The following is a 26,578-nucleotide window of genomic DNA, read 5'->3' on the forward strand; positions in this document are numbered from 1 at the left end:
ACACTTTTCTCCACCCTGCCTGTACTCTCTTCTTCACCTCTCTTCCACACTCACCATTACTCTAAACTGTTGATCCTAAGTATTTAAATTCCTCCACCTTTGCCAACTCTGCTCTCAACATCCTCACCATTCCGCTATCCTCTTTCTCATTCACACACACATATTCTGTCTTAGTCCTGCTGACCTTCACTCCTCTCCTCACTAGAGCATAACTCCACCTCTCCAGGGTCTCATCAATCTGTTCCGTACTCTCATTACAGATCACAATGTCATCGGCAAACATCATAGTCCACGGGGACTCCTGTCTGATCTTGTCTGTCAACCTATCATCGCTGCAAATAAGAAAGGGCTCAGAGCTAATCCTTGATGTAATTCCACCTCCACCTTAAATGCATCCGTCACCCCTACGCCAAACCTCACCACTGTCACACTACCCTCATACATACCCCGTGCTACTCTTACATACCTTTCTGTATTTTAAACCACCCTGCTGGGGCAAATTCTTGTAGTTTAATTCACAGTTGTGGTAGAACTGCATATTCCTACTACCAGATTTGTGCCTTAATCATTTACTACTGCATTTTTCCCCATAAGCAATGTTACTGGTAAACTTATGCAAAGTCTGGTGCCTTAAACTGTCATACAAGTTTAATAGTGAGAGAACTGTCTCCACTCCAGTTTGTGCTTCAGTGCTTTTATATTCTGCTTTTACCTTCTTAAAGTTCATTCTATGTCTGCCCCATCTTCCACTAATACATTAAGTTAAAGTTTCTGAAAGAGCATCAATATTGCCTTTATTTGACTGCTAGCTTCAGATGCTAGCCTGCTTGTTCCTTGAAAATTTCCCAACCCTCTCACACTTCTGCTGCTGCTGTTTTACAGGGCTGTGTCTCTGTCCTCCACCCCTTATAATTATCTGATTTCCAAAGTCCCTCCCTCCCCTCTCACTGTTATTGAGTGTTGTATAAGGTAATTATGTACTCTTCCCCCCGTTTCCCACAGATCCATGACACTGAATGCCCATTCTGGAAATCAGTACTGTTCTTGATAAACCTCCATTACTACATACTGTATTCTGCTCATTTTCCTGGAGCTCAGCAAGATTATAGTTCTAGCCTGCTTTGCAGAAGTGTTTCCTTATACCCAGTGCCATAAAGGGAAAGTTAAGTACTTTGATTGCTAAAGCTTTAGTTTCCTGCTTTTATGTGTGCAACTCACTGAAATTTCTTATATTAAAAAAAAAAAAAAAAAACTTCTTCCTTTCACTATTACTGTCTTGAAATTACCTTCAACAAATAATTTCCAGCTAGTCTGTTTTAGTGGTTTGTGTTAGCATTGCACTTGTGGGTCTTTTCTACTGTGTTTGGATATCATGAGAACTGGGTTTATTCACCTTGTGGCAGGAGGTCTTTATCTGGTCTATTTGCATTGGGAAATACATGAAAGTACTCAAAGTGTGGTCATTTTATTAGCCAGAGGGCTCATTATTCAGTTTTCTGTGCTGCTACAAATTTTGCATGATTGATTGGGTTAACAGAGCTCTGCATGGTAGCAAACACCTACAAAGTAAATTTTCTCTGCATTATGATCTTTAAAACTGTAACCTGTAAAGCAGCAATATGGTGCAAATACCTTGTGCACCATCAAGCTTACAGTAGCTAGTTGGACCTCAAGTGGCAATACCTGCAGATTTAGTAGAAGTCAGTATTGTGTAAAAATTGAAGTTAGTTGAATTTAGTACTGTGTAGCTTAATCTGTCCCAGTAAAACATCCGTATTAGTCTGCACAAACAAAGCACCTTTAATAGTGTATCCCCGATACACCACCTTTTTGTATCTCACAAATCAAAGGATTACACATTAATGGATATGCAATTTTCTAACTTCTCTGTTGCCACCTTGGTGGATATGGGCATCTTGAGACAATGTAGCATTTGTCTCATGTTTACTGACATTCACTTATTCCTTAACAAATCAGACACAGTATGCAAGAGGTGTACTTACACAATGTCACTGGAGGCTAAACTCTAGCATACAAGTCTACATCATGTTGTTGAAACCACACACACGACACACACATAGACTAACATACGCTAATGCACTTAAAAGCAATTTTCCTAAGCAACAAAGGTCACCTAGACCACCAGCTAACAAAGCTATGCTTCAGGAAGCCCAAAGGGATTCAGGAAAAATAAAAACCTAACACGACAAATACTGTCACTTTTAGTGCAGCCCCAAACACTAAGCCCCTACGGCAAGCAAATATACTTCCCAGCACTCTCATCAAAGGGGACACTACTGTAAGATATACTGATGTCCCTCTAACCAGGCTGAACAAGGAGACAATAACTGTTAGTTGTTTATCTGGAGCCAGGATTTGCCAAATCAACACGTGCACTCAAGACATCATGCTACAGGTACCATAATGATTCCATCATAGTCCATGTAGGTGTAAATGACCTGAGATGTAGCACCTTTATCTATATGAAGAGAGACGATATGGAGCTTTCAGACTGTGTGTCTCAGGCTGGTATGAACCTGGCACTGAGCAGCATATTACCACCACTGAGAATGATGCCACAATATGAGCATAAAATGACTGATTTCAACAACTGTCTTTCTGGTATCATTCTAAGGGGATCCAATATTTGTCAGCTTAGCAGGACATGGTCAACAGACCATGTTGCTTTGTCAAGGATGGTCTGCACCTTTCCCCTCTTGGTTTTCAAATACTAGCTAAGGCTTTGTCTGCCCCCATAATGCATTTCTGAGGGAATGTCAAACTGGCAAACCTACCAACATCGCAAAATTAGCTCAAGGTGTTACTCCTCAATGCCAGGACTCTAAATAAAAAATTACACTACCTTCAATCCTCTTCACACTCAAGAATATAGATATCTGTGCAGTTACTGAGACATGGTTTAAGGTGGCAGAGAGTACGCTGGTAGTGCAAGGTTTCAGTGCCTCCCACACTTTCAGACCAGTAGCTGCACAGACAAGGGCTAAAGGTGGAGATGTCTCAATATACATCAATAAAAAACATACCTCTATGATGGTTAAACAGGATGACATGTTGGAGTTCCTCCACATGCAGATGACTACAAACAAAATCCTGTATCATACTCTAGCTAGCTGCAGGTCACCCTCTATACCCCAAGAAGCTCACAATGCATACTTGGACCTACTGGAGACACTTGCCATTCAACATAACACCCTACTCATGGGAGACTTTAATTACCCCTCTATAGATTGTGAATTTTACACAGCCCCAAATCATCATGCAAAGAGATACCCGGACTTCATAAATACAAACAACCTTAACCAAATAGTGAATACACCCACCACAAGCTTCAACATACTAGACCTTGAGCTCACAAATATGGGAAAATGCTGCAACTCCCCCCCCCCCCATGTCTAGTCGTCCCGGGTAAGGTCTGACCATAAAACTGTTGCTTTCAAAATCAAAATCAGCTTCATAACCCCATTAAAACCAGCAACAGTTAGGAACTATTCCGAGGCAAATTGTCTGTTATTAAGTGATGGTTTGTCAAAACTCAATGCCCCTCCCAACTCTGAGAACACAACAGCCTATGAATTGCTCTCAGAAACTCTGTATAACCATGTTAATGGCTGCACAGAAGCTGCTGCACCAACCAGATGTAAGCCCATAACTAGCCACAGAAACAAACTGCCCTGGTGGCATTTTAAATTAAACAGGATACACAACAAAAGGAAATAAAAATAAGGCAAAATCAGGAAGGGTAATTTCCATAAAGATAAAAATTCTCTCATCAAAGTAAATAGGTAACTAAAAGGGTTAATTAGATCAAGCAAAGCCAACTTTGAGGTTAAGATATTCTCCCATGTGCAAGATCACTATAAGGCCTTCTACAGCTATGTTAGAAACCTCAAGGGCTGCACACAGCATTGTGCTGAACTGATGGTTAATGGTGCCACATTCACCAAGCTGGTGATGCAGCAAACCTATTAGCGGACAAATTAATTTCCAACTTTACCCACCTCTCACCCCCAGCCATGCCCCAATAACACCCTCAAACATAACCCCTCCAACTATAATTAGGGAGCATGCACTGGCTGCACTCATTAAAGCCATGAACACAGCATCAATGGGCCCAGATAACATCCCAGGAAGCCTCCTGAATAGTCTAAAATATGACGCATCAGGAACTATACTCTTAAAACAGGCTTTGTGCCACATGAATGGAGGACTGTGATGGTCATCCCCCTTCATAAGAGAAGACCTTCAACAGATCCTGGAAACTCTAGATCCATAAGTCTGACTATTCTTATTTGCAAAGCCATGGAAGGAATTAGCAAGAAAATTATCAACATGGAATGAGGAACATGAGTTAATCCTAAAAGACCAATCCATGTGAAAGGCCAAACTAGTAAGAACTGTCCATCACTTCTGTGTGGACAGCAGCAGGGTTCTGACATTAAAGGATGATTTGTAAAAATGATGTCACTCTGAAACCACTAAGATATTACAGTCCAAAGCAACTAACTGCATCTGTAGGTGTGCAAAAGTCACAGTCAAAATCCAGCAATGCATCAAGCTCAGAAAAATCTGGGGAGATGTAAAATAGATCCTCCGATGCATTTTCAAGAGCCTACCAAATTCAAAGCCTCCTGGGCCCTCTCCATGAAAAAAACAACCGAGAATGGATTGGAAACAACATCATGCTAATAAATTAAATTTTATGAGAAAAGATTAAGGAGAACAATTCCGAGTTTATAAACATCCCAAGGGACTGTAGTCATGAGATCATCCATTTCAGAGTTGTCAACAAACAGCTCCTTGATGAGGCTTACTTGGAATCAGTTATTCAGGAAATCAACCACATACAGTTCCTTCTTCTACAATAGCCACAGGAGAGTTTGACTTTTTAGATGAATGTAAAAATTTGACTAAAATATTTATACAGAGAGGTTATCCAACAGATCCTGAATCACGAACAGTTAGATACAGAATTGGATTTTGTAAAGAGAGTGGATAATAACTTTATATGTGCCTGTGTTAACATTTACTATGGAAAGTGAAAATATCAAACAGATTATGTCCAAAAACTGGGCTATTTTAGTGAATGATGCTGACATTAAAACAATACTAGAAAGACCTTTAAATAATGGTGCCAAGATTTCTGGGGTTATGTGGTGCTGTGGGCGATGCATATAAGTATTGTAAATACATTGTGCCCTGCAACAAGTTAAAATCAGGAGGATATACAATAGAAATAAAAGGTAGATGTAATTGTCAAAGAAAAGGAGTGGTTTATGCAGCTGTATGCCAACACTGTGGTGTACTATGTGGGTAAAATGGAACGTTCCTTGAAGGAACGTATATATGAACATTGTTATGAAATTCAGAAAAGCAAATTAAAGAACATATTTTGATTAACGAAAAACATTGGTTTAAATTTATAATTCTGGAACAGGTTTTATGAAATGCAAAGGGAGGTCCGTGGGCTGTCTTTTTAGAAAAGGCTGAACTCTACTGGCAGTTTTAAATGCAATCAGTCACCTAAGATTGAATGAACAGGTCTTGACAGTAAAAGCCTTACAAAGATGATGTTTTTTTACGTCTTTGTAATTGTGGGTATTGATTTTCAAAAGATTTGTGATGGATGAAAGTATTTTTTTAATCGGGTAATTTTAACTTGTGCATGTATGGGTGTGTGTTTTTAATAATAAGCTTTTATTGGTTTAACATGAAATTACATTATTCTTGATTGGATATTTTAATTCAGTTTGACAAGGAGTTGATTTATCTGAAGAAGTCTTGATTTACACAAGATAAAAGCGCTTACCATTTTATACAAGATTGTATTATTTTATCTTTGTACTTTTTGGGAAATAAAAGGAATTGTCATTGTATGCTGACAGCGAGTGCTGAGAATTTCTTTTCCCTTTGGTGGTATATTTAAGAAGTGTGATGTACCACATGTTCTGCAACCTCAGCAGTTATGCTGAAGTCAGCAACATTGGACAGCAGATCCATTAGAGGCCTCTTTACATTTTTTTTTCTTTGGTGGCAAAGGGACGTCCAAAGATGTGGAGCCAGCCATCTTGGACTGGGTCAAGCATTTAAGAAGCTCAATCTCAAGAAAGGTGCTGAGAGTGGAAAGCGTCAAACTAAGGGTTTTTAGAAAAAAAATGATTGACTCATTGAGCAGTGCATTTCTTTGTGCCAGTCCCAAGCCCGGATAAATGGGGAGGGTTGCGTCAGGAAGGGCATCCGGCATAAAATTTTGCCAAATCATACATGCAGACAACAGTACAGATATACATACCGGATCGGTTGAGGCCCAGGTTAACAATGACCGCCACCAGTACTGTTGCCCAACAGGGTGCTGGCGGAAATTGGCCTACTGTTGGCCAAAGGAGGAGAAGAGGGGGAAGGCATGACCGAAGGCAGGTAAAGGCTAAGACTGTGATAGTGAGGTTCGGAACTTTGAATGTTGGCAGTATGACTGGTATAGGGAGAGAACTAGCTGATATGATGGACCGAAGGTAGGTTGGTATATATTGTGTGTGTAAGACGCCAGATGGAAGGGGAGCAAGGCTAGGTGTATTGGAGGCGGATTCAAATTGTTTTATCATGGAGTGGATGGGAGGAGAAATGGCGTAGGCATTATCCTGAAGGAACAGTATGCTAGGAGTGTTTTGGAGGTGAAAAGAGTGTCAGAGTGATGTTTATGAAGCTGGAAATTGATGGTGTAATGATGAATGTTGTTAGTGCATATGCTCCACAAGGTGGGTGTGTGATGGATGAGAAAGAAAATTTTTGGAGTGAGTTGGATGAAGTGGTGATGACTGTACCCAAGGGTGAGAGACTGGTGATTGGAGCAGATTTCAATGGGCATGTTAGTGAAGGGAACAGAGGGGATGAGGAAGTGATGGGTAGGTATGGTGTTAAGCAAAGGAATGTAGAAGGTCAGATGGTAGTGAATTTTGCGAAAAGGATGGACATAGCTGAATACGTATTTTAACAAGAGGGAGGAACATAGGGTGACATACAAGAGTGGAGGAAGATGCACACAGATGGATTATATCTTATGTAGACGGGCCAGTCTGAAGGAGATTGGAGACTGTAAAGTGGTGGCAGGGGAAAGTGTAGTTAGGCCGCATAGGATGGTGGTTTGTAGAATGACATTGGTGATCAAGAAGAGGAGGATGAGTGTGAGGGCAGCACCAAGGATCAAATGATGGAAATTGAAAAAGGGTAATTGTAAGGTGATGTTCAGGAAAGAGTTAAGACAGGCACTGGGTGGCAGTGAAGAGTTACCGAATAGCTGGGTAACTACAGCAGAGCTAATAAGAGAGATGGCTAGAAAGTTGCTTGGTGTGACATCTGGAAAGAGGAAGGAGGACAAGGAGACCTGGTGGTGGAATAAAGAAGTACAGGGGAGTATACAGAGAAAGAGGTTGGCGAAGAAGAAGTGGGATTGTCAGAGAGATGAAGAAAGTAGACAAGAGTATAAGGAGATGAGGTGCATGGCAAAGAGAGAGGTGGTGAAGGATAAGGTGTATGAAGAGCTGTATAAAAGGTTGGACACTACGGAGGGAGAAAAGGACCTGTACCGACTGGCTAGAGAGAGGGACTGAGCTAGTAAAGATATGCAGCAGGTAAGGGTGATAAAGGATAATGAGGGAAATGTATTCACAAGCAAGGAGTGTGTGCTGAGCAGATGGAAAGAGTACTTTGAGGGGTTGATGAATGAAGAGAATGAGAGGGAGAGAAGGTTGGATGATGTGCGGATAGTGAATCATGAAGTGCAGTGGATTAGCAAGGAGGAAGTAAGGATAGCTATGAAGAGGATGAAGAACGGAAAGGCTGTTGGTCCAGATTACATACCTGTGGAAGCATGGAGGTGTTTAGGTGAAATGGCAGTGGAGTTTTTTACTAGACTGTTCAATGAAATCTTGGAAAGTGAGAGGATGCCTGAGGAATGGAGAAAAAGTGTTTTGGTACCAATTTTTAAGAATAAGGGTGATGTGCAGAGCTGTAGTAACTACAGAGGGATTCAATTGATCAGTCACAGCATGAAGTTATGGGAAAGAGAAGTGGAAGCTAGGTTAAGAAGGGAGGTGATGATTAGTGATCAGCAGTATGGTTTCATGCCAGGAAACAGCACTACAGATGCAATGTTTGCTCTAAGAGTGTTGATGGAGTACAGAGAAGGTCAGAAGGAGTTGCATTGTGTCTTTGTGGATTTAGAGAAAGCATATGACAGGGTGCCTAGAGAGGAGTTGTGGTATTGTATGAAGAAGGCAGGAGTGTCAGAGAAGTATGTAAGAGTGGTACAGGATATGTACAAGGGTAGTGTGACAGCGGTGAGGTCTGCAGTGGGAGTGACGGATGCGTTTAAGGTGGAGGTGGGATTACATCAAGGATCAGCTCTGAGCCCTTTCTTATTTGCAATGGTGATGGACAGGTTGACAGATGAGATCAGACAGGAGTCCCCGTGGACTATGATGTTTGCAGATGACATTGTGATCTGTAGTGAGAGTAGGGAACAGGTGGAGGAGACCCTGGAGAGGTGGAGATATGCTCTAGAGAGAAGATGAATGAAGGTCAGCAGGACTAAGACAGAATATATGTGTGTGAATGACAGGGAGGACAGAGGAATGGTGAGGATGCAGGGAGTAGAGATGGTGAAGGTGGATGAGTTTAAATACTTGGGATCAACAGTTCAGAGTAATGGTGAGTGTGGAAGAGAGGTGAAGAAGAGAGTAAAGGCAGGATGGAGTGGTTGGAGAAGAGTGTCAGGAGTGATTTGTGACAGACGAGTACCAGTAAGAGTGAAAGGGAAGGTCTACAAGAGGGTAGTGAGACCAGCTATGTTATATGGGTTGGAGACAGTGGCATTGACAAAAAGGCAGGAGTCAGAGCTTGATGTGGCAGAGTTGAAGATGTTAAGATTTGCACTGGGTGTGACGAGGATGGACAGGATTAGGAATAAGTATATTAGAGGGTCAGCCCAGGTTGGAAGGTTTGGAGACAAAGCCAGAGAGGCAAGATTACGTTGGTTTGAACATTGCTGAGGAGGGATGCAGAGTATATTGGGAAAAATATGCTAAGGATGAAGCTGCCAGGTAACAGGAAAAGAGGAAGGCCTAAGATAAGGTTTATGGATGCGGTGAGAGAGGACATGCAGGTGGTTGGTGTGACATAGCAAGATGCAGAGGACAGGAAGAAATGGAAACGGTTGATCTGCTGTGGCGACCCCTAACGGGAGCAGCCGAAAAGAAGAAGACTGACAGATTGAGCAAGATTTATGATCATGTTCTGAACCTAGGCAAACAAAACACTTGGTATGCAATTCGCTGTAAAGAATCTGCCTGCTGCACTTGCACTTAACCCCTCCTAGCTTCAACAAAATATTAAAATAAAAAGGAAGGTTTCCCTATGTGGCACTAATCTGGATAAATGATCGAAGCAAAGGTGCTAACAATCAAACAGAGAACAGTCCAATGGATGCACGACCTGCGTTTGGCTGGTGGCAAGACAGTCTGAGGATCCATTCTTGTTTGCCCTTCAAAATACCCAAATGCATTTGAAATGAGGCCATGTACCGGATTGTATGACCTAGGGAAGGAGAACTTAGCTGCCCCACAGCAGAGAAGTCTTAGCTGGCACTTGATACTCAAAAGCTCGCAACAGGGGCATTTTTTTGCAGCAGAAAAGCTCTGAAGGACTTGTCATCTAAACCATTCTATTACCTTTAGCTCTGCTCAAGCTGAACAATCTAGGTGTGTGGAAAGTGCTCTTAAGCTCTGAAAGCTAACCATATAGTCTAGCCAGGATATAACCCATATAGCATCAGTGACATTGGTTTCTACCGTGGTCTGGCAAGCTGCCTCAAGGTTTCCAGGGATCATTTCTATTTACTCAACCTCTTTCCCCTTTCCTTTACAACTTGTGTCCCATTGCTATTGTATTTCGACTACATTTCCTTTCATCATTTGCCTCCTACTTAGACTGCATCTGCCACTCCCCTGTGATCAACTTCCTCACTAAACTTAGTCACCCTCAACAACTGGCACCATTTTCAGTCTTTTTATCCTTATGAAGGGAATTTCCTCTACTCCCCAAGTAAGTGTGCATGCCACTTAAGTGTTATATGTAAAGCTGCTATTGTTAGATCATTCTGCACTTTTTATTGTCTGTACACTGCTTTTGATATACTGAGTTTTACAGGGTGCTTTAAACTGTTGAGTTTTGCTAGACATATTTTGTGCTGCACAGCACTCTTCCCATGTTGGTGATATCTCCCAGGCTTAGGATACGATTGAGCATACTACCAACATACTTTTTCCATCCAAGTTTTCTGATGCTATTTTTTTCTGGTTGCTACTGTGCTAACTGCTTAAATAAAATGGTGCCATGTGCTCTGCCTCTTTCAGTTGCAGTTGTGAGGTACTTTAACAACTAACTATAACCACAAGTTTTTTTGTAACCAGAGTTCCAATTTTCACAACCAAAGCATTACCTGTATATGTGTTTTATTTTTATTTTACTCTGGGCACTATTGTAACTAATATACTACTTTCTATGCAAGTATTTCTGGGGCTGGTCTCTGTTATATCTACTTTGTAAGTTACAGCAAATGTACTGAAGAGAATGTTGCAGTTGCTACAGAGTGCATTATATAAAGTGTTTTTACTTGCTTTACAATGTTCTACTTACTGCTTCTGTTCTACTTAAGCTGCTTTGCTTGTAGAGATAATTTTACTTAAGTTAACCTGAAATGTACTGTGCTGTTGTGTTTTTATTCTTACACCTGTATACACTCCCTTAAAGGGCTTACAGTAACCAATGTCTGTTGATGGTATTTTGTAAAATGATTTACTGTATACATTGTGTTCTACGTCTGCCTCATTTCTGATACTTCTGCTGTACTAATCTATCTCCCTTCTTGTAGAGCCTCCTACTTTCCTTTCTCAATCTTTGTTACTACTTCACTCCCTCATAGCCCTTTTTATTAACAACCCTGTCTGCTATCCTCCCTGTCTAGTTCTGCTACGACTACGCTGAGACACTTCCTTAGCGGTCATATATCTTCTGTCCTACATACCTCCTAATACCCCTGTCCTAACATTTTTTCCCCTCTTACAGATGCTGTTTGCAATTTCCCAGTGAGCACACCCGACTAACCCTGCTTAACTGGATCTCCCACCCCTTGTCAGCTTCCTCATGGCAAGAATTCAAGCATTCTTCTCACCTGCAGAGAAACTATTAGTGTCATTAATCTTCCTGCTGTAGTAGGCAAGTTTCTGTAGTGAAACACTTTAGTGCTTACTGGACTAGTGGCATGCTCACTAACTCAATCAAATAGTGTTGGACACCCCTATCCCTTACCCTGAACTTTCTCCTTCCATTCTTCTCTCTTTTTAGCAACTGCTAATATCAAGAACTACAAAACTATAGAACTAGTAATGCAGCACGTGTTAGGTTGCTGTTACATGCATTTTTCTTACCTCTAAGAACTGCATACTCTTAAATGCTCCACTGTCTTGAGGCACACATTAACTGATTGGTTTCTACTGTGGTCTGGCAAGCTGCCTCAAGGTTTCTGCCAGCTCCATTCACCCTCATCCCACTCAGGCTCACTCCACTCCCCTAACCTACCCCCATTCCCACCCACCCCCACATCAATTACATGTATACCTTCCATATGCCCTTCCCTTTCCTCTCTATTCCCCCAATCAATCACCCAGACACCTACACCAGTATCCTTCCATTCACTCCACCCTAATTATCTTCCTTCTTAATATTTTCCCTTCCTGAATCTTCCTCACTCTTCTCAACTATAGTACCACAACCTTTTCCTAACATGTACTATACATCAAAACCTTGTACTATCTTCATCTCCCTTACCTCCATTCTTCTTTTCTTATCCCACACCACCTCCCTACATACTATATTCCACTTCTCAACTTCAACATTTTCTACATCACCCATTGCACCCCACACTAATACCAGTAGTTTATCTGATATCTCACCCTCTTTATTCAACTTCCATACTTGACACCTTACAAAAATTAGATCCTTTGTCATCATAATCAAATGAAAATTAATTTGTAACCCCTACCATAGGCCTTTCTTCATTACTCAACATTCCTCCATAATTACATGTCACTACCAGGCCCTCTCTCTATGTGGGGACATTCACCCCAACCGTGGACTAATCAACCATTCTGCCCCAAACCTTTCTTCTAATGCCAAGAACCTCTGCTTCACTACAATTAACGTACGCAGTATCTGTAACAAAACCACCGAATTCCATGCCTGGCCTTCTCACCTCTCTCACTTCTCCCCAGATATTGTAGCACTCACAGAGACCTGGTTAAAACTACATATTGCTAACACTGAAATAATCCCTCCAGGATATAATACACAAAGAAATGACCGGCTACATAAAAAAGGTAGAGGTGTTGCATTAATCTACCGTGACACTTTAGCTGTTACACCATATGATAAACCTATACCAACATTCGGAAATATGGAATTATTACTAGTTTACCTTCACATCAACAACAGAAAACAATTATGTACTGCTGTACTGTACATTCCTCCAGGTAAAACCATACCTACTCTGGAAGATTTTCGATCCTGGACCACCCTCAATATATCAAATGAAACCATCATTCTTGGCTACACAAATATAAACTGGCAAACTCTCATCTCTGACTCCCCAGTAAATAGTATTAACTTGCACAGGTTTACTCAACTCATCTCTAACCCCACTCGTAAGGTAAAAAAAACTAACAGAATCAACCCTAGACTGGACACTCATCTCACACCCTCAAAAATTCACCAAGGCAGGGACCCTACCCAATACCTTTAATGACCATATTCCTGACTATACCCATAGAACTCAACTTCAAATTGACAAATTGCATTGCCTAAGAACAACTAGGTATCTTACCCATTTCAATGAACAACGATTCCTAGAGTCTCTAAAACCCCACAACTGGTCCTCTACCAAATTTCTTCCACTGGATGAAGCAGTCAACTGCTGTGCTGCTGCTGTGTCTTTTCCCGGTTAGGGGTTGCCACAGCGGAACTCCGGTCCGCTAATGTTTGGCAGTAGACTTTTACGTGCCGAGTTGCCGGCCCTGACGCACAACCTTCAACGAAGGTACGCCCATTCACGCATGTCTCCACAAAGAAGACGCTCTAGCTGAAAATCGAACAGGACATCGTCTTATTGTGAGGCGACAACGCTACCGCAGCACCACCACCGCAGTGGATGAAGCAGTCAACTACTTAAAATCTTTTTAGATATTCTAGACAGTCTTGCCCCCACACTTACCAAAAGAGTAAAGACTAACCATGCCCCATGGCTAATTAAACAAACTAAACAGTTACTTACCTCCAGGGATAAAGCCTGGAAGGAATGGCATAGAAACAGATCCCCACAACTTGAACTCAGATATAAACAACTCCATAACAATGCCAAAAAAGTCATCAATGATAAAAAAAAGCTATTTCTCCACTAAACTCACTACCCAACAAAATAACCCCAAATTGTTCTGGAACTCTCTTTCCTCTCTCCTAAATCCTGGTACTCAACACAACCCCTCCCCATTTCCTGACAAAGACCCTCAAGAAATTGCCCAAGCCTTCAATTCTCATTTTATTGATACTATCCAAAAACTTGTTAATGATTTCTCTCTACAAACTAACAAAAGTATAACCGGCAACATAAACAACAACACACTCTCTAACCACTCCCCCCAACATCAACTGTAATTCCAACAAAAACCCATCCACTCCTCTATTTACATTACAACCAGTACCCACCTCTCTAGTTTGTAAACTACTCTCAAAACTAAAACCAGGCTTCCCTTCTTTCGATGGCCTTCCACCTGAATACCTAAAACTTGCAGCAGATTCTATAGCTCTTCCAATTAGCATTCCTCATTAACCAATCAACATCTGAAGCATATGTCCCACAACTATGGAAAAACTCAGTTACTCCTCTTCACAAAGGTGGTAACACCAGTGATCTAACTACCAGCCCATCTCCATACTTTCACCTCTATCACACAACAGCAGCCTTAATGTCATTTACCAACACTGTATACAAAGCTTTTGATGCAGGCCTACTAACATCAGTGATCCTTCTAGACCTATCAATAGCTTTTGATACAGTGTCCCACTCAAAACTACTTTTACAACTTGAGACCGTAAACTGCTCCCCACACATGCTATCCTGGTTCCATAACTATCTACATGACAGAAAACAATGTTAGATGGCAAAGTGAGCAATCCGATTACCTACTCAACAACACAGGCGTTCCCCAAGGGTCTGTTCTTGGGCCCTTGCTTTTTAACAAATTTATTAAAAAATCTCCATAAAGCATCCCTGCAAAGTACACTCATTCAATATGCAGACGATTCGACAATAATTACATCCTCTAACATTCAGATCTCGTAAAGATAACACAAAATGCATTTACTTCCATCGAATCCTGGTTTAACTAAGCTCAACTGCTACTTAATCCCCAAAAAATATCAAAACTTTTACTCTTCACAACCAAACCTCTAACTTTAGACTTTAAAATATTCTCTCAAAACAATACGGAAATTGAAATTGTAAAAACAGACAAACTACTTGACATCACAATTGATGACTAACTATCCTTTGAGAATCATATACTCAACTCAACCAAAAAGACTCATTTTAAGCTTAGCAAACTCTAAAGGCATAAACTATAGTTGGACAAGTCTACCAAGCTGAAACTAGCTAATAGTTTACTTCTACCCTCCCTCCTCTATGGTTGCCCTATTTTCACTAACCTGCACACATCTCTCCTGAACAAACTGCAGTCTTGCTACTATAAAATTGCCAAGTTTGTCTCCAACATGCCAACTCGCACACATCATTGTCTGGCAATTAAATCTATAAACTGGTTTGAGTTCCCTCATTACCTACATTACTCCCAACTTACTCTCGCCCACATACTACTAAATAATCCAAACTTCTATCCATCCCTTCAAACTATAATACAAACACATACCCCTACTTGGAATCTTAGGTCCTAACTAAAACCAACAAAAGAGCTGGACAATGTCTCTATTCCCATGCCATTGCCAAACTTTGGAATGCGCTCCCTCTCTCTCTCTTACTCAACTAGACTCTTTAAAAACATTCAAATTTGCACTAAAAGAACACTATCTCAATAACCTTGTCTGTTCTTGTCATATAATTAAACCACCTTAAATGTTTTGGCCACTATACACTACAAATAATTTTAATAACTTAATATAGTTGCAATTTACACTATCTGTCTTCATATCCAATCTCTCGTTTTCTTTATTTCTGTGGCTGAATAAACAGAACTGATTAAACAGTATTCTTACTTATGAGAATATACAAACAGAATTACTAAAAATCTAACACACTGGGCTTATTTTTCTTGTATTGTATACCTCTAAATATGTATTTGTCTTGTATATCTACTTCAGTTTGTATTGTGCAAAAACTTTATTGACTTTCAAAGTTAAGCTGATGTTATGTAAAAAATTCTGTGATTGTATGGAGCTTTTCTCCCCAGGCCTCCACTGAAAATGGGTCACTGGCTCAGTGGACTTTCCTGGTTAACAAATGTCGATAACTAAATAAATAAATAATGAATCAAATGAGCCAGTGGGGTGATGGGATGAAGGCAAGGCAACCACTGGGCAATCACACAGACTTACTAAAAAAGTTATGAGGCTTAATGGTCATGAGGAAACTGGGAGCTAAATGGTATATACATAAAAAGTAGCTTTTAAACTGCTTTATGATTTACTTAGGTGTCCAAGCTCTAGTTCTGTTTCCAGTTAATGTACAAAAGAACTTAAAATGGTAGCAGCCTTCACAAAATGTGTACCTATGTTGGTGTCAAGTCAAAGGATAACTGCTCAAAACTGTCTTTGCTGGATGGGCACCCACTGGTAGAATGCTCTACAAAGGTATCATCTGCTGATAAAATCACTATGGAAGGAAATAGTCTTTATGTCCAAAAGACAAATACCACTTTCAGAAAGAAAATAACAATGGTCTTGACTTGAGCGAGCACTGGAAAAGAGCTGGGGAAGGTCTGCACCTCAACTTACACATACTAGACAAAAGGAAATGCATCAACCCCTAATAAATCTGGACTGAAGAGATAAGGAGAAAAGCAAACATAAAGCTTGCTAAATAACTCAGTGAAAATCATGGTTGTATTCTTGTGTAAAATACCAGCTGTAGTCACACTGGCAAAAATTACAGTAAAGGATGTTGTAGAAAGGCTTAAGCATAGCAAAGAAGAATCTGGTAGCACTGGATTTGATTTCCTTCCTTCAGTCTCCACCTCCAAGATGTGCATTCCTGAGTAAATCATTTAATCAGAAGGTGTTCCATGGTGTTATCTGATTAATAAACAGAGTTATAAAATAAATTAAGTAAATAACTACATTAAATAAGTAATCAAATGGTTATACAATTGTATTCATTAATTTTAAAACCTATAAACTCAATTCAAGGTCATGGGAACCTGAAGCTTATCCTTGTCCATTAGGCAAGAAAGAATCTTGAATAGGATGTCAGTCCATTTCAAAAAAACACACACACACACACACACACACACACACACACACACACACACACACACAAAATGCATTCCTAGGGACAATTTTACATTCACCAATTCATTGGCCACATGTTTTTGGAATAAGTGAGGAAAATAGAGCCTGTAGCCAAAGCCCGTGTGGACAGGGAACACAGTGTAACTGCAAAGAATGTACACCAGATGAGAACAAAACTGGAGAAACAAGCACTGTGAGACAGCAGCACCAACCACACCACCATGCCACCGAAATCAAAAATGAAAAATCCTAATAAAACAGCTGATCTTCTTTTCATAAAACAATGACTACCTTTAAATTAATACACAGTTATAAGTAATTCAAATTGGAAAATACATTAAAAAGCACTAATGCTACCTTGACAGAGAAATACAGGAACAAGACTTGTTATGGGCCAGATACTCACCACGCTCAATGGTCTCAAATTCCTTCTCTTCTCCAGTCATCCTTGGAATTTTGGTACAAATGTCATTTACACTTGTAGTTATAGCATAAACCTGAAAAAAAAGGAAGCAGTGATATTATATGATGCACTCATCTGGAGAAATATCACACAAAAAAACTACTATAAATAAAAGACGTATTCAATATATCAGTTTATCTGTCAGACAGTCCTCTACAGTGAGCAAATTTTAAGATTTTCTACTTTTCTGGAATTACATTTTGGCATAATTTTTGGAATCTCTAGCTTTCCTATAATGATGAGCATGTGCCTCCAGCTTGTTAAAGTCATGGCACAATGCTCCGGGTTTGGAGGAAGCATCCAGCCCTTACACTTCACAGTCTAACCTCAGTACCACCTCATCACATATCACATTACTCCACTATTCTTAATGTCCAACATGTTAATCTTTCACAAATCAAATGCCTTCACAGGCCTCATCTTACATTTACTATTAAAGCTCACACACACACACACCATAGCTCAATAATTATTTTCTCACACTTCTAAATATTCCCATTACACAAGTCTCACTTCCAATAATCCTCTTTATACACCCCACTAAACTCCACATTTCTTTGTACCAAATCTGGTCTTTTCCATTCTCTAAGGCAACATGTGCAAATACTGTTTAGAGAAACCTACAGTACATGCTACACTGTCATGGGGTCTAACATGCAACTCTAATATATCTTCTGTAAAATTTGATTCACTTATTCTTCTCAAACAACTGAAATGTCTTGCTAAAAAATAATAATAATTTGCACATTGTTTAACCTTATATTTACACGAAAACTAATCTTGTTTACATGTTTTCCTCTGTCCATGGGCTCAACATGAAAACTATTCATTTGGCTCATTAACATTATCAAGCACACTTTTAAGGCAAGGAAGAAGAAACCCTAAAAAGTTATTTATTAGGGAGAGATGAAGGTGTGAAATTATGTCAAAGTCCAGCATAAATACCCACAATGGATACACTCCGTAGTGTATTAGTCACGGTCTGAAACTAAATGCAAAGAAATGCATCATCATTCCCTTTGGCATAAACAATGTCCCCTCATACAGATCAACAACAATACCCTAAGTACCCATGAAGTGGTAAGGAACCTGGCATCACAAGTTGACTGCAACCTTTCGACCAGCATGTGCCTACTGTAGTAAGGAAGGCTTTCTATGTAGCACACCTGATAAGTAATGGCATCACCTCTAGAGCAAAAGATGTTATAACTCCTATATAATCGGCACTAATTCGGCCCATAATTGAGTACAACACCCAAATCGGCATTTACCATACAAAGCACCTGCAAAAACTGGAGAGACCTCAAAGGTTTCTAACAAAGATGATAAAGGGGCTCCAGCATGTTCCTTAGAGAGACCAACTAAAATCTCTGTTATTATACTCCGTGTCATATAAACTTCGTAGAGCAGACCTATGCCTGGCCTACAGAACAATCCAAGACCAAAACCTAACAAACTTGCTGCATATCAGTAAATCAAACAGGGCTATGGCTACCTGTTCCAGGTACCTAAATATAGCCTGTGATTTAAACAGGACATGCTGGAGGGACAGAATTATCTACCAGCAACTGCCACATCTTTAGAGCAGGCTACCAATTCATGTGAAACAGAGCACCTCTATGATACTGTTCAAGAGGAACTTGGGCGAGTGGATGGGGCACCATAAATTCTTGCCCTGGATAGTGTCCACAACCCTCATGGACATGGAAGTCATCACTAAATGCAGTCTTGGGTACTGACTGCATACTGACTAGCATTTTCATGGTATTTCATTGGGATGAAATGGCTAGGCTTAAAATGACCTCTGGGTCAATAGCCTAGTAATCTCCTATGATTCCTTAAAGAGGCAGTGGAGATAGCTGTATCCCTTGTGGATCAGACTCTGAAAGCATTGGCCAAAAAACAATTAACCACCCAATGGCAAAAGACAGGATTAGCTTGGCCCCAGCCAAACCTCTTTAGTCAGACTGAAAGAGGAAAGCAATTGGTCGGTATTCCTGAACTTAAGAATTAGCCTCAGGTAAAACCTGAGCTAAATGTACATCATCAAAGATGAGAGGATTTTCTTTTCCCTGGAATCTGCCACAAAAACAAGGTGTTTGTGGACTGGTTTTAGGCCAGTTTGAAACTAGGTTAGTATTAAGGAATGACTGATCTCCCTCTGAAGGAAAACAGTTCTTTAAAGACAAAGAAGTAGAACTTCTCTCAGAAATTGCATGATAACCTGTACAGGGCAATCGTCATGCCTTCCATAAGGTCAAGTATTAAGTTGGCAGAAACATGCGCTCTCACAGTGGAATAATTAAGATCCATGTCAAACAGGTGCTAAAGGAAGGTCAAAATCACCTACAAACTAACTGAGGAACTAAAGGATAACTACCCACTACAATGGGAAAATCTCTTCCAATTAACAAAGTCTAAAAAGTGACAGCTTTTTGACAAACTCCATCTTCAATCCCTCCAACAGAAGATACACAACATGGTGGAATAAAGATTCATAGCAGGGCAGCTACACCCAAAGGCAGAATCAGATGTCAACCTGCTTGAAAGGATAACTTCTGCTTGTACTGGGATAAGTTCCAACTCCCCAGAAAAGTACAGTTGTGTACACTTATCATAAATGCAGATATTCAAGTGTATTCACTGTTGCAATCATCACACTTGGGTTATTTGCCTGCAGGTAGCCCTCAACTTAGTATTTCTGAGTCAGGTGCTGTCGCTCCAGGACTGACGTCAGATCGTCAGGGGTATATAAACAGGTAGCAGACGCCATTACATCAGTTTTTCTTGCCCCAAATGTCAGGAGCCCCCCAAGTTGTGGTGGGGAAAACACCACCAGTAAAAAGTAAATACCAATACAAACACCCCTGAAGGGGGTGAGTAATAGACATAGAGAGGAGAGAGACAAGGGGGCTGGAGGGAGGGAAACCAGGACTGCAACAGTGAATACACTTGAACATCTACATTTATGGTAAGTGTACACAACTGTACTATGTTCTTCGTGTTTCACTGTTGCAGTCATCACACTTGGGTTGATTCCCAAAGCTTGAAGAAAGGGTGGAGGCAGTCACGAAGAGTTGGGACTGGCTAGTATGCCCTGCAGGACTGCTACTGCAAAACCCGCCCTGGATTTGGAAAAGATAGGCAGGTGGTAATGCTTGGTGAAGGTGTGTACAGAACTCCAGGTGGCAGCTTCCCTGAGGGGTTGATTTTTCCATGGTGCTTGTAGCAGAAATGGATGCAGTGTGCTATCCATTTGGAGATTGTTTTGAAATGGCCTTGCCCTCTGCCCCTGGTGCAAAGCTGACTAGTAGCTGGTCAGATTTTTTTGAAGGGCTTAGTCCTATCAAGGTAGAATCTGATCTGCCTGTGCACGTCCAAGGAGTGCAGGATCCTTTCACCTTTATTTTGAGGATTAGGAAAGAATGTTGGCAAATGAATACATTGGTTGAGAGCCACATTGGACACCACTTTAGGCATAAAGGAAGGGTTAGTCCTGAGGGGAAACCCTGTCAGCATGGAAAATAATGAAGGGTTCCACAGCCATAAGTGCTTGTAGCTCAGACACTCTTCTAGCTGAAGTGATGGCCAGAAGCAAGGCTGTTTTCCAAGAGAGGAATTTTAACTCTGCTGACAATGCAGGCTCAAACGGGGGTAGTGTGAGCTTTTCCAGTACAAAGTTAAGGTCCCAAGCAGGGGTGGGTGCTCTCCTTGGTGACCTGAAGTTGTTTGCCCCTCTCAGGAGCTGTCTGATATGAGGGTGAGAGAAAAGAGATGGCTCAGTGTTGTAATTAGCCAAAATGGCAGAGGCATGGAACTTAATGGAGGAGAAGGATAGACCTGTGTGGAGTAGGTCTGCTGGGTAGTCCAGGATTGGAGGTAAGGAGGGCAGTGCTGTGTCCTCTCCTTTAGAATGAATCCAGGAACAATACCTTTTCCACTTATCAGCATAGGATTTCCATGTACTAGGTCTTCTGGCTTCAAGAACGATGTCCAGTACCTGCTTGTTTAGGCTGGTCATTGGGGGAGAATTTAAGGAATAAGCCAGGCTACAAGATTCATGGTTTGCAGTTTAGGATGCAAGATGTCCACCCTGCTGAGTGAGGAAGGTTGGGATCTGTGGTAGGTGCCAGGGTGGCACCGGTGACAGGCTGCACACTAGTGGGCATCAGTGCTGGCATGGCCAGTCTGGGGCAATCAGGACTGTTCTTGGTTTGTCCTGTCTTATTTTGAGTAATATTCTTGAGAGAAGAGGCAGAGGGAGGCACGCATAGATTGAGAGGTTTTCCCACTGGAAGGATAGGGCAACCACATCTGCCTCAAAAGCAGTGGTTGAGGGGAGTCCAAAACCACCCCAGGAGGAGCCATGGTACCCAAACCAGATGAGCCTCAGTATCTGACCCAGCTTTGCTTCAAGGTTGATGATGGAGCCGAGCTATCTAGCACCAAAGCTCTGAAAGGAGGCTCCTATACATAACAGAAGCAGAAAACTATAATTCAAAGTGGAAAGGAATGATGTTGAAACAGGGGGAAGCTCAAAAACAAGGACAGACTGGGATTGTAGATGCAGGCCTTTAAGGAGAATAACAATAATCACACAGAATATTATATCCATAAAGTAGCAGAAATTATCCTAAGAACTAAGCCAACACGGAAACGGAGAAAGGAGATTCTGCCAATAGGGATAACTGCAACTAGTGATCTAGACAATAGGCAAGAGGGGGCTGGAATTTATTGGAGAAAACTGGCAAAAGAACCGAAGTACTGGAAGCAAATAACTAGAGAGGGAAAGTTAATAGAAAGGTAAGAGGCCAACAATTTATTTGGACTGCAGGTTAGAGATGGTCTTCCCTATCACGGATTTATATCAGAGTATAGGCAAAGAGAAAGAAATAGGGGGGCCCTAAACAAAAGACCAGCAGTGTAGAGTTTTTAGTAGAATCTAGAACAGAAGCTGCCATTAAAAAAGGAATAATTAGCAGAGCACATAAATATTGCATGGCAACTATAAGAATCAGAGGAGGTTGGAAAGGATTGACAACAGAAATTCGATGGGCAATTCACAAAGAAACAATGGGAGGATATATGTATGTCTCCCAAATATGCAACAAAATCTAGAAGATTTAGGATTTTTGCTTGGAAATGTTTATATAGATATTTTATATCTGAAGTAGACTCCAGAGAAATTTTCCTCAGGTAAACAGCAAATGTTGGAGGTGTGAAGGGGAAGAAAGAGGTACTTGGAAACATATTTTCTTGGAGTGCTGTGGGTTGGTGGACTTTAAGGATTTCCTGCGGGATGCACTGTTGCAGATCCTGGGTGGGCAGATTGGTGTGGCGACAGAGATGATTTTTCTGAGCTATGATACAGAATTGAAATTGCCTCGACATGGTAAGGCCTTGCGGTGTCTAATTATGGTGGCTGCCAAAAAAAGCAATTACTAGAAAACTGAAATCAAAATCTATGCCAGCTATATCAGAAGTAGTGAATATAGTGACAGGATAAAACTGGAACTGTGATCTTTAGAAAAGGGTAGGAGCAAACTACATAGAAAAAATGGGAACTGTGGGAACAGTACACACAGAGGAGGAATGAGGTTTAAAAGAAGACAGGACTTAAATGATCTGTTTGACTGAAAATGACTGGGTAGACTATAAGTAATATATAATGCTTGCAACTGTGTGTGTGTCAGTATGGTTTGTGATGTAAAATGCTTGCAATTAGGATTGTGTTAATGTGGTTTGTTTTCATTTATATAAATGCACGTATGATTGCTTATGCTGTTAAGCGATGGTTTAATAAAGATGTTTCTTATTTAAAAAAAAAAAAAAGCTAAGAAAGGAAGGGAAGGCTCTAACAAGTTCAGAGTCAATCCCTATTCCTGGATCCCATGCCGACACTTCGGCTCTGAGCAAGCTCGAGATCCAAGGTGCCTGAACCAGATGGATCAGAAACATTGCCAGAGTGAAAGTGAATAAATATTCAGATCTGACAACATTGGATGAAGGCTGAATTTAAGGTCATCAAACCGGGACGACGATCAGGGTAGGAGTGACCACAGGAAGGGGGGAGGACTGAAGCTCAAGGACCTGACGGGGTCGGAGTTGGAAGAAACACCAGATGAATTTGGGTCCTGAGGAACGTCCTCATTATACTATCCCCACATCCGATTCTGTCAGTCTTCTGGTAGACTGGACTGATCTGATTGGAGGAAGAAGTTGAGGGAAGTCTGGAAAATCTCTGTAAAAGTCTTTCCTACAAGAAGGGGGAGCACAGTCCAGGGAAGACTAGCTCCAGAGAAAATCTTGGCTCTGGCAGAGGTAGAGTTTGGGATACTATGATTATAGGATCCAATGGAGAAGTCAGACACAATGGTTTTGAAAGTTTAGAGCTTGAAGCCAAATAAGCTACTGAAAAGGAGGAGTGGTTGGGGGGGGGGTAAAGCTTCCTAGCCTCTTTGCCCTTTTCCCTGGTGCTATCACTACTCTTCCACCCTATACGTCTGCCAAAGATAATGACTTGGACAAGTCTCCCACTGGAGATGGGAGAAGTTCCTTCAAAACCAACTTGGTACAACATTCATTAACAGCCCACTGGCCAAATGCAGTATAAATAGCACACTCTCCATTAAGATGGTCTGTACTCAACAGTAGAGATACACACACACACACACACACACACACACACACACACACACACACACACACACACACACACACACACACACACACACACTTTGGATGAAAATCTGGATCAGGAATCTTGTGGCTCCAATCCACACATTTCTTGAAGCCTGATGACTTCTTGGCCACAGTCAAAGAAGGAAACACACTAACAACTCCCCTCCAAAAAGAGTGCTACATTATTACCAATGATGAAGTCAATAACATAATAATAACAATCATAATTCTATTAAACTAGACTAGAAGCAAACACTACAACTAGCAGAAAAACAGAAAAGGGAAGGAAAAGGCCAATGGAGCGAAAAAGTCTCTTTTTGGGGGGGGGATAAGGGAAAGACAGTTAAAAAGAAGCAAAGCTTTATAAATATAAGTCTGTGTGTGTGCTTGTATGTGTGTGTTTATAAAATGCTATCTGCCTGCCTGGAACCTCAGAAACCACCTGCATTGCTTGTAGACATGGATGCACAAGTAAGCATCCTTGAGATACATGATGACTACCAGCACTTATGGTAAATTTAAAGGAAGAAGGGTCTGTAAATCAGCATCTTCACAAATATGTTAAGCCTTGATTAATCCAGAATGGTTCTATACAGACTGTCTTTTTTGGAATTTGAGAGAGACGTCATAAACATCCCATTTATGTTTCTTTCTTGGGACCCTCTCTACAGCTCTGCACCCCAGTAGCTGGATTACAATAGATTCTGCCAGCTCTTCTGGGGAAAGGGTGGATACTACTGAAAAGAAAAAAAGGTTTTGAACTTTTTTTTTGTAGTCTGCACAACACAATCTCCCTCACCTATTTTTCTGCTAATATAAGAAGCCTATTCTCTTTGAAATAGAACAATCATCAATCTCTTGATAAGCAGAGAGTACTTGGATGGAAAGAAAGGGGTCAGGAAAGAATATTCTGGCTTCATAGTCATTAGTATGCATCTTGACAGGGAGACGACTTTCCTCTTCCTCTGCCTTGCTACCTACCCCCTGCCTCCATTCCAAGATGGTATCTTCTGAAAGGCTTTCGTCTTCCTAAACTTGTCTGCCCTTGACTGCTTTATATAAAAAGGCCATCAACATTAACATATCTGGTGACGTATGTTGCTGCTCTACTTGACTATGTGGGAAGGTAAATCAGTACAGTTGTAAAAGTAAACTTACCATAGCAGTAGATGTTCAAATGATTACTGATGCAGTAGCCTTAGCTGTAAGGGTTATATTTTGCCAAAGATAAAGCAGCTGCCTAACTTCTAAAGTTTCAGGGCACCTTCCACATGCCCAAACTTTCAGACAGCTTGAGCTGAGCTGAGCTGACTGAAAGGCAAGTTTGGGTGCCAAGCCCTTCACAGCTTTCCTGTCAGCACAGAGAGGGAAGCTGAGCCCTGAGAGGACAATGTTAGGAACAAAAACAAAATGAATGAATAAATATATAAAAAAATAAACAAACGTCTACACCCTGGCATTAAAAACACACCAAAAACAAGGGGGATGGAGGGAGGGAGTGGCCTACTGAGGTAGTGATCATTTGAACATTTACCGTTATATTAAGTTTACTTACACAGCTGTACTAAGTTCAACATATTGATCACTGCTACAGTAGTCTTAGCTATATAGGTGGATTACCCTAGCTTACTACATTTACGAGGTGGAAGGAGAAGAGTCCAGGAGTCCCTGATGAATGGTCCTAGCAAAGCCTGATTATGTACAAAGGACCAAGTAGCATCTTCTAGAATACTTCTAGAAACCAACCCTTTCCAAAAAAGCCATAGATGAAGCCAAGGAACTGGAATAGTGGCCCTTGACCCTGCCTGGAATATTTTTGTTACAGTGAGTATAACAAAAGGTAACAGCCTTAGGCGACTACCTGGAAATAATCTGTTTTGACAGTGGTTGTCCCTTCTTCTTAACCTTCACATGAAATGAACTGATCTGAAGATCTGAAAGACTTAGGTCTGCAAGGATAGTATTAGAGTTGTCTGGACATCCAGGTTATAGAGTATACATTCTACCTCATTTTTAGTTTCAGGAAAGAAAATAAGGAGATGGATAGTTTGGCTAAAAATAAACTCACATACCACTTTAGGCATACAAGGATTAGTTCTCAAAGAAACCCTGTTCCCATGGAAAATGAGGTAGGTCTGACTCGTCATAAGAGCTTGCAACACAGACACTCTTCTTGCAGAGGTAAGATCAGTAAAACTGTTTTCCATGTTAAGAATTTCAAGACAGCCAGGTTTATCTGGTTCAAATGGAGCAAGTATTAGCTTCTCTAACACAAAATTAAGATTCCAAGGAGGTGCCACTGGTTTACTTGGAGGTCTCGAGCAAAAACCCTTTGAAATTCATTTTGAAGCAACTCAGATGTCAGGACACAAATCCAATTTATTCAACTAAGCGCTTTCGTCTTAGGCAATAATAAGACTTCTTCAGATGACAAGGTACAAATAATAAGCGTAGAAATAGGTAAAACATACAATCACCTGACCAAATCAATTAGCCACTAAAAGAAATACACATGTAAACCTGCAAGATTTAACTAATAAAACCAAAGTCTACCAATACACATTATAAATATTTTTTTAAAAAATCAGCATTATCTACATAGTGCTTTTAACTTCAAAATGCACCCAGTGGATGCCAGCTCATTTAATCCTGGCCATCCCACTACTTTCAAGTGCAAAATCCAATACAGTTCCCTTCTCTCTAACCACAACTGCCAAGGACCACCTCTGAGGTGTTTGTTTACTTGCTCAGTTACAATAAATTTAAACTGGTGTTCAGAGTATTCAGAAA

General features: G+C 40.8%; 1 protein-coding gene across 1 annotated transcript in view; it reads right to left on the minus strand.

Moving 5' to 3' along the window:
• The window catches only part of CPSF1 (cleavage and polyadenylation specific factor 1), a 2,236,766-nt gene that overhangs the window by 413,457 nt on the left and 1,796,731 nt on the right, over positions 1-26,578 (minus strand). The window contains exon 28 of the mRNA XM_044069873.1: positions 17,051-17,141. Coding sequence (XP_043925808.1) covers positions 17,051-17,141 — 91 coding nt within the window. The remainder of the gene's footprint in view (positions 1-17,050; positions 17,142-26,578) is intronic.

Source organism: Protopterus annectens, chromosome 4.part0 (assembly GCF_019279795.1).
Source record: "Protopterus annectens isolate FY-2018-M chromosome 4.part0, PAN1.0, whole genome shotgun sequence".
NCBI lineage: Eukaryota > Metazoa > Chordata > Ceratodontiformes > Protopteridae > Protopterus > Protopterus annectens.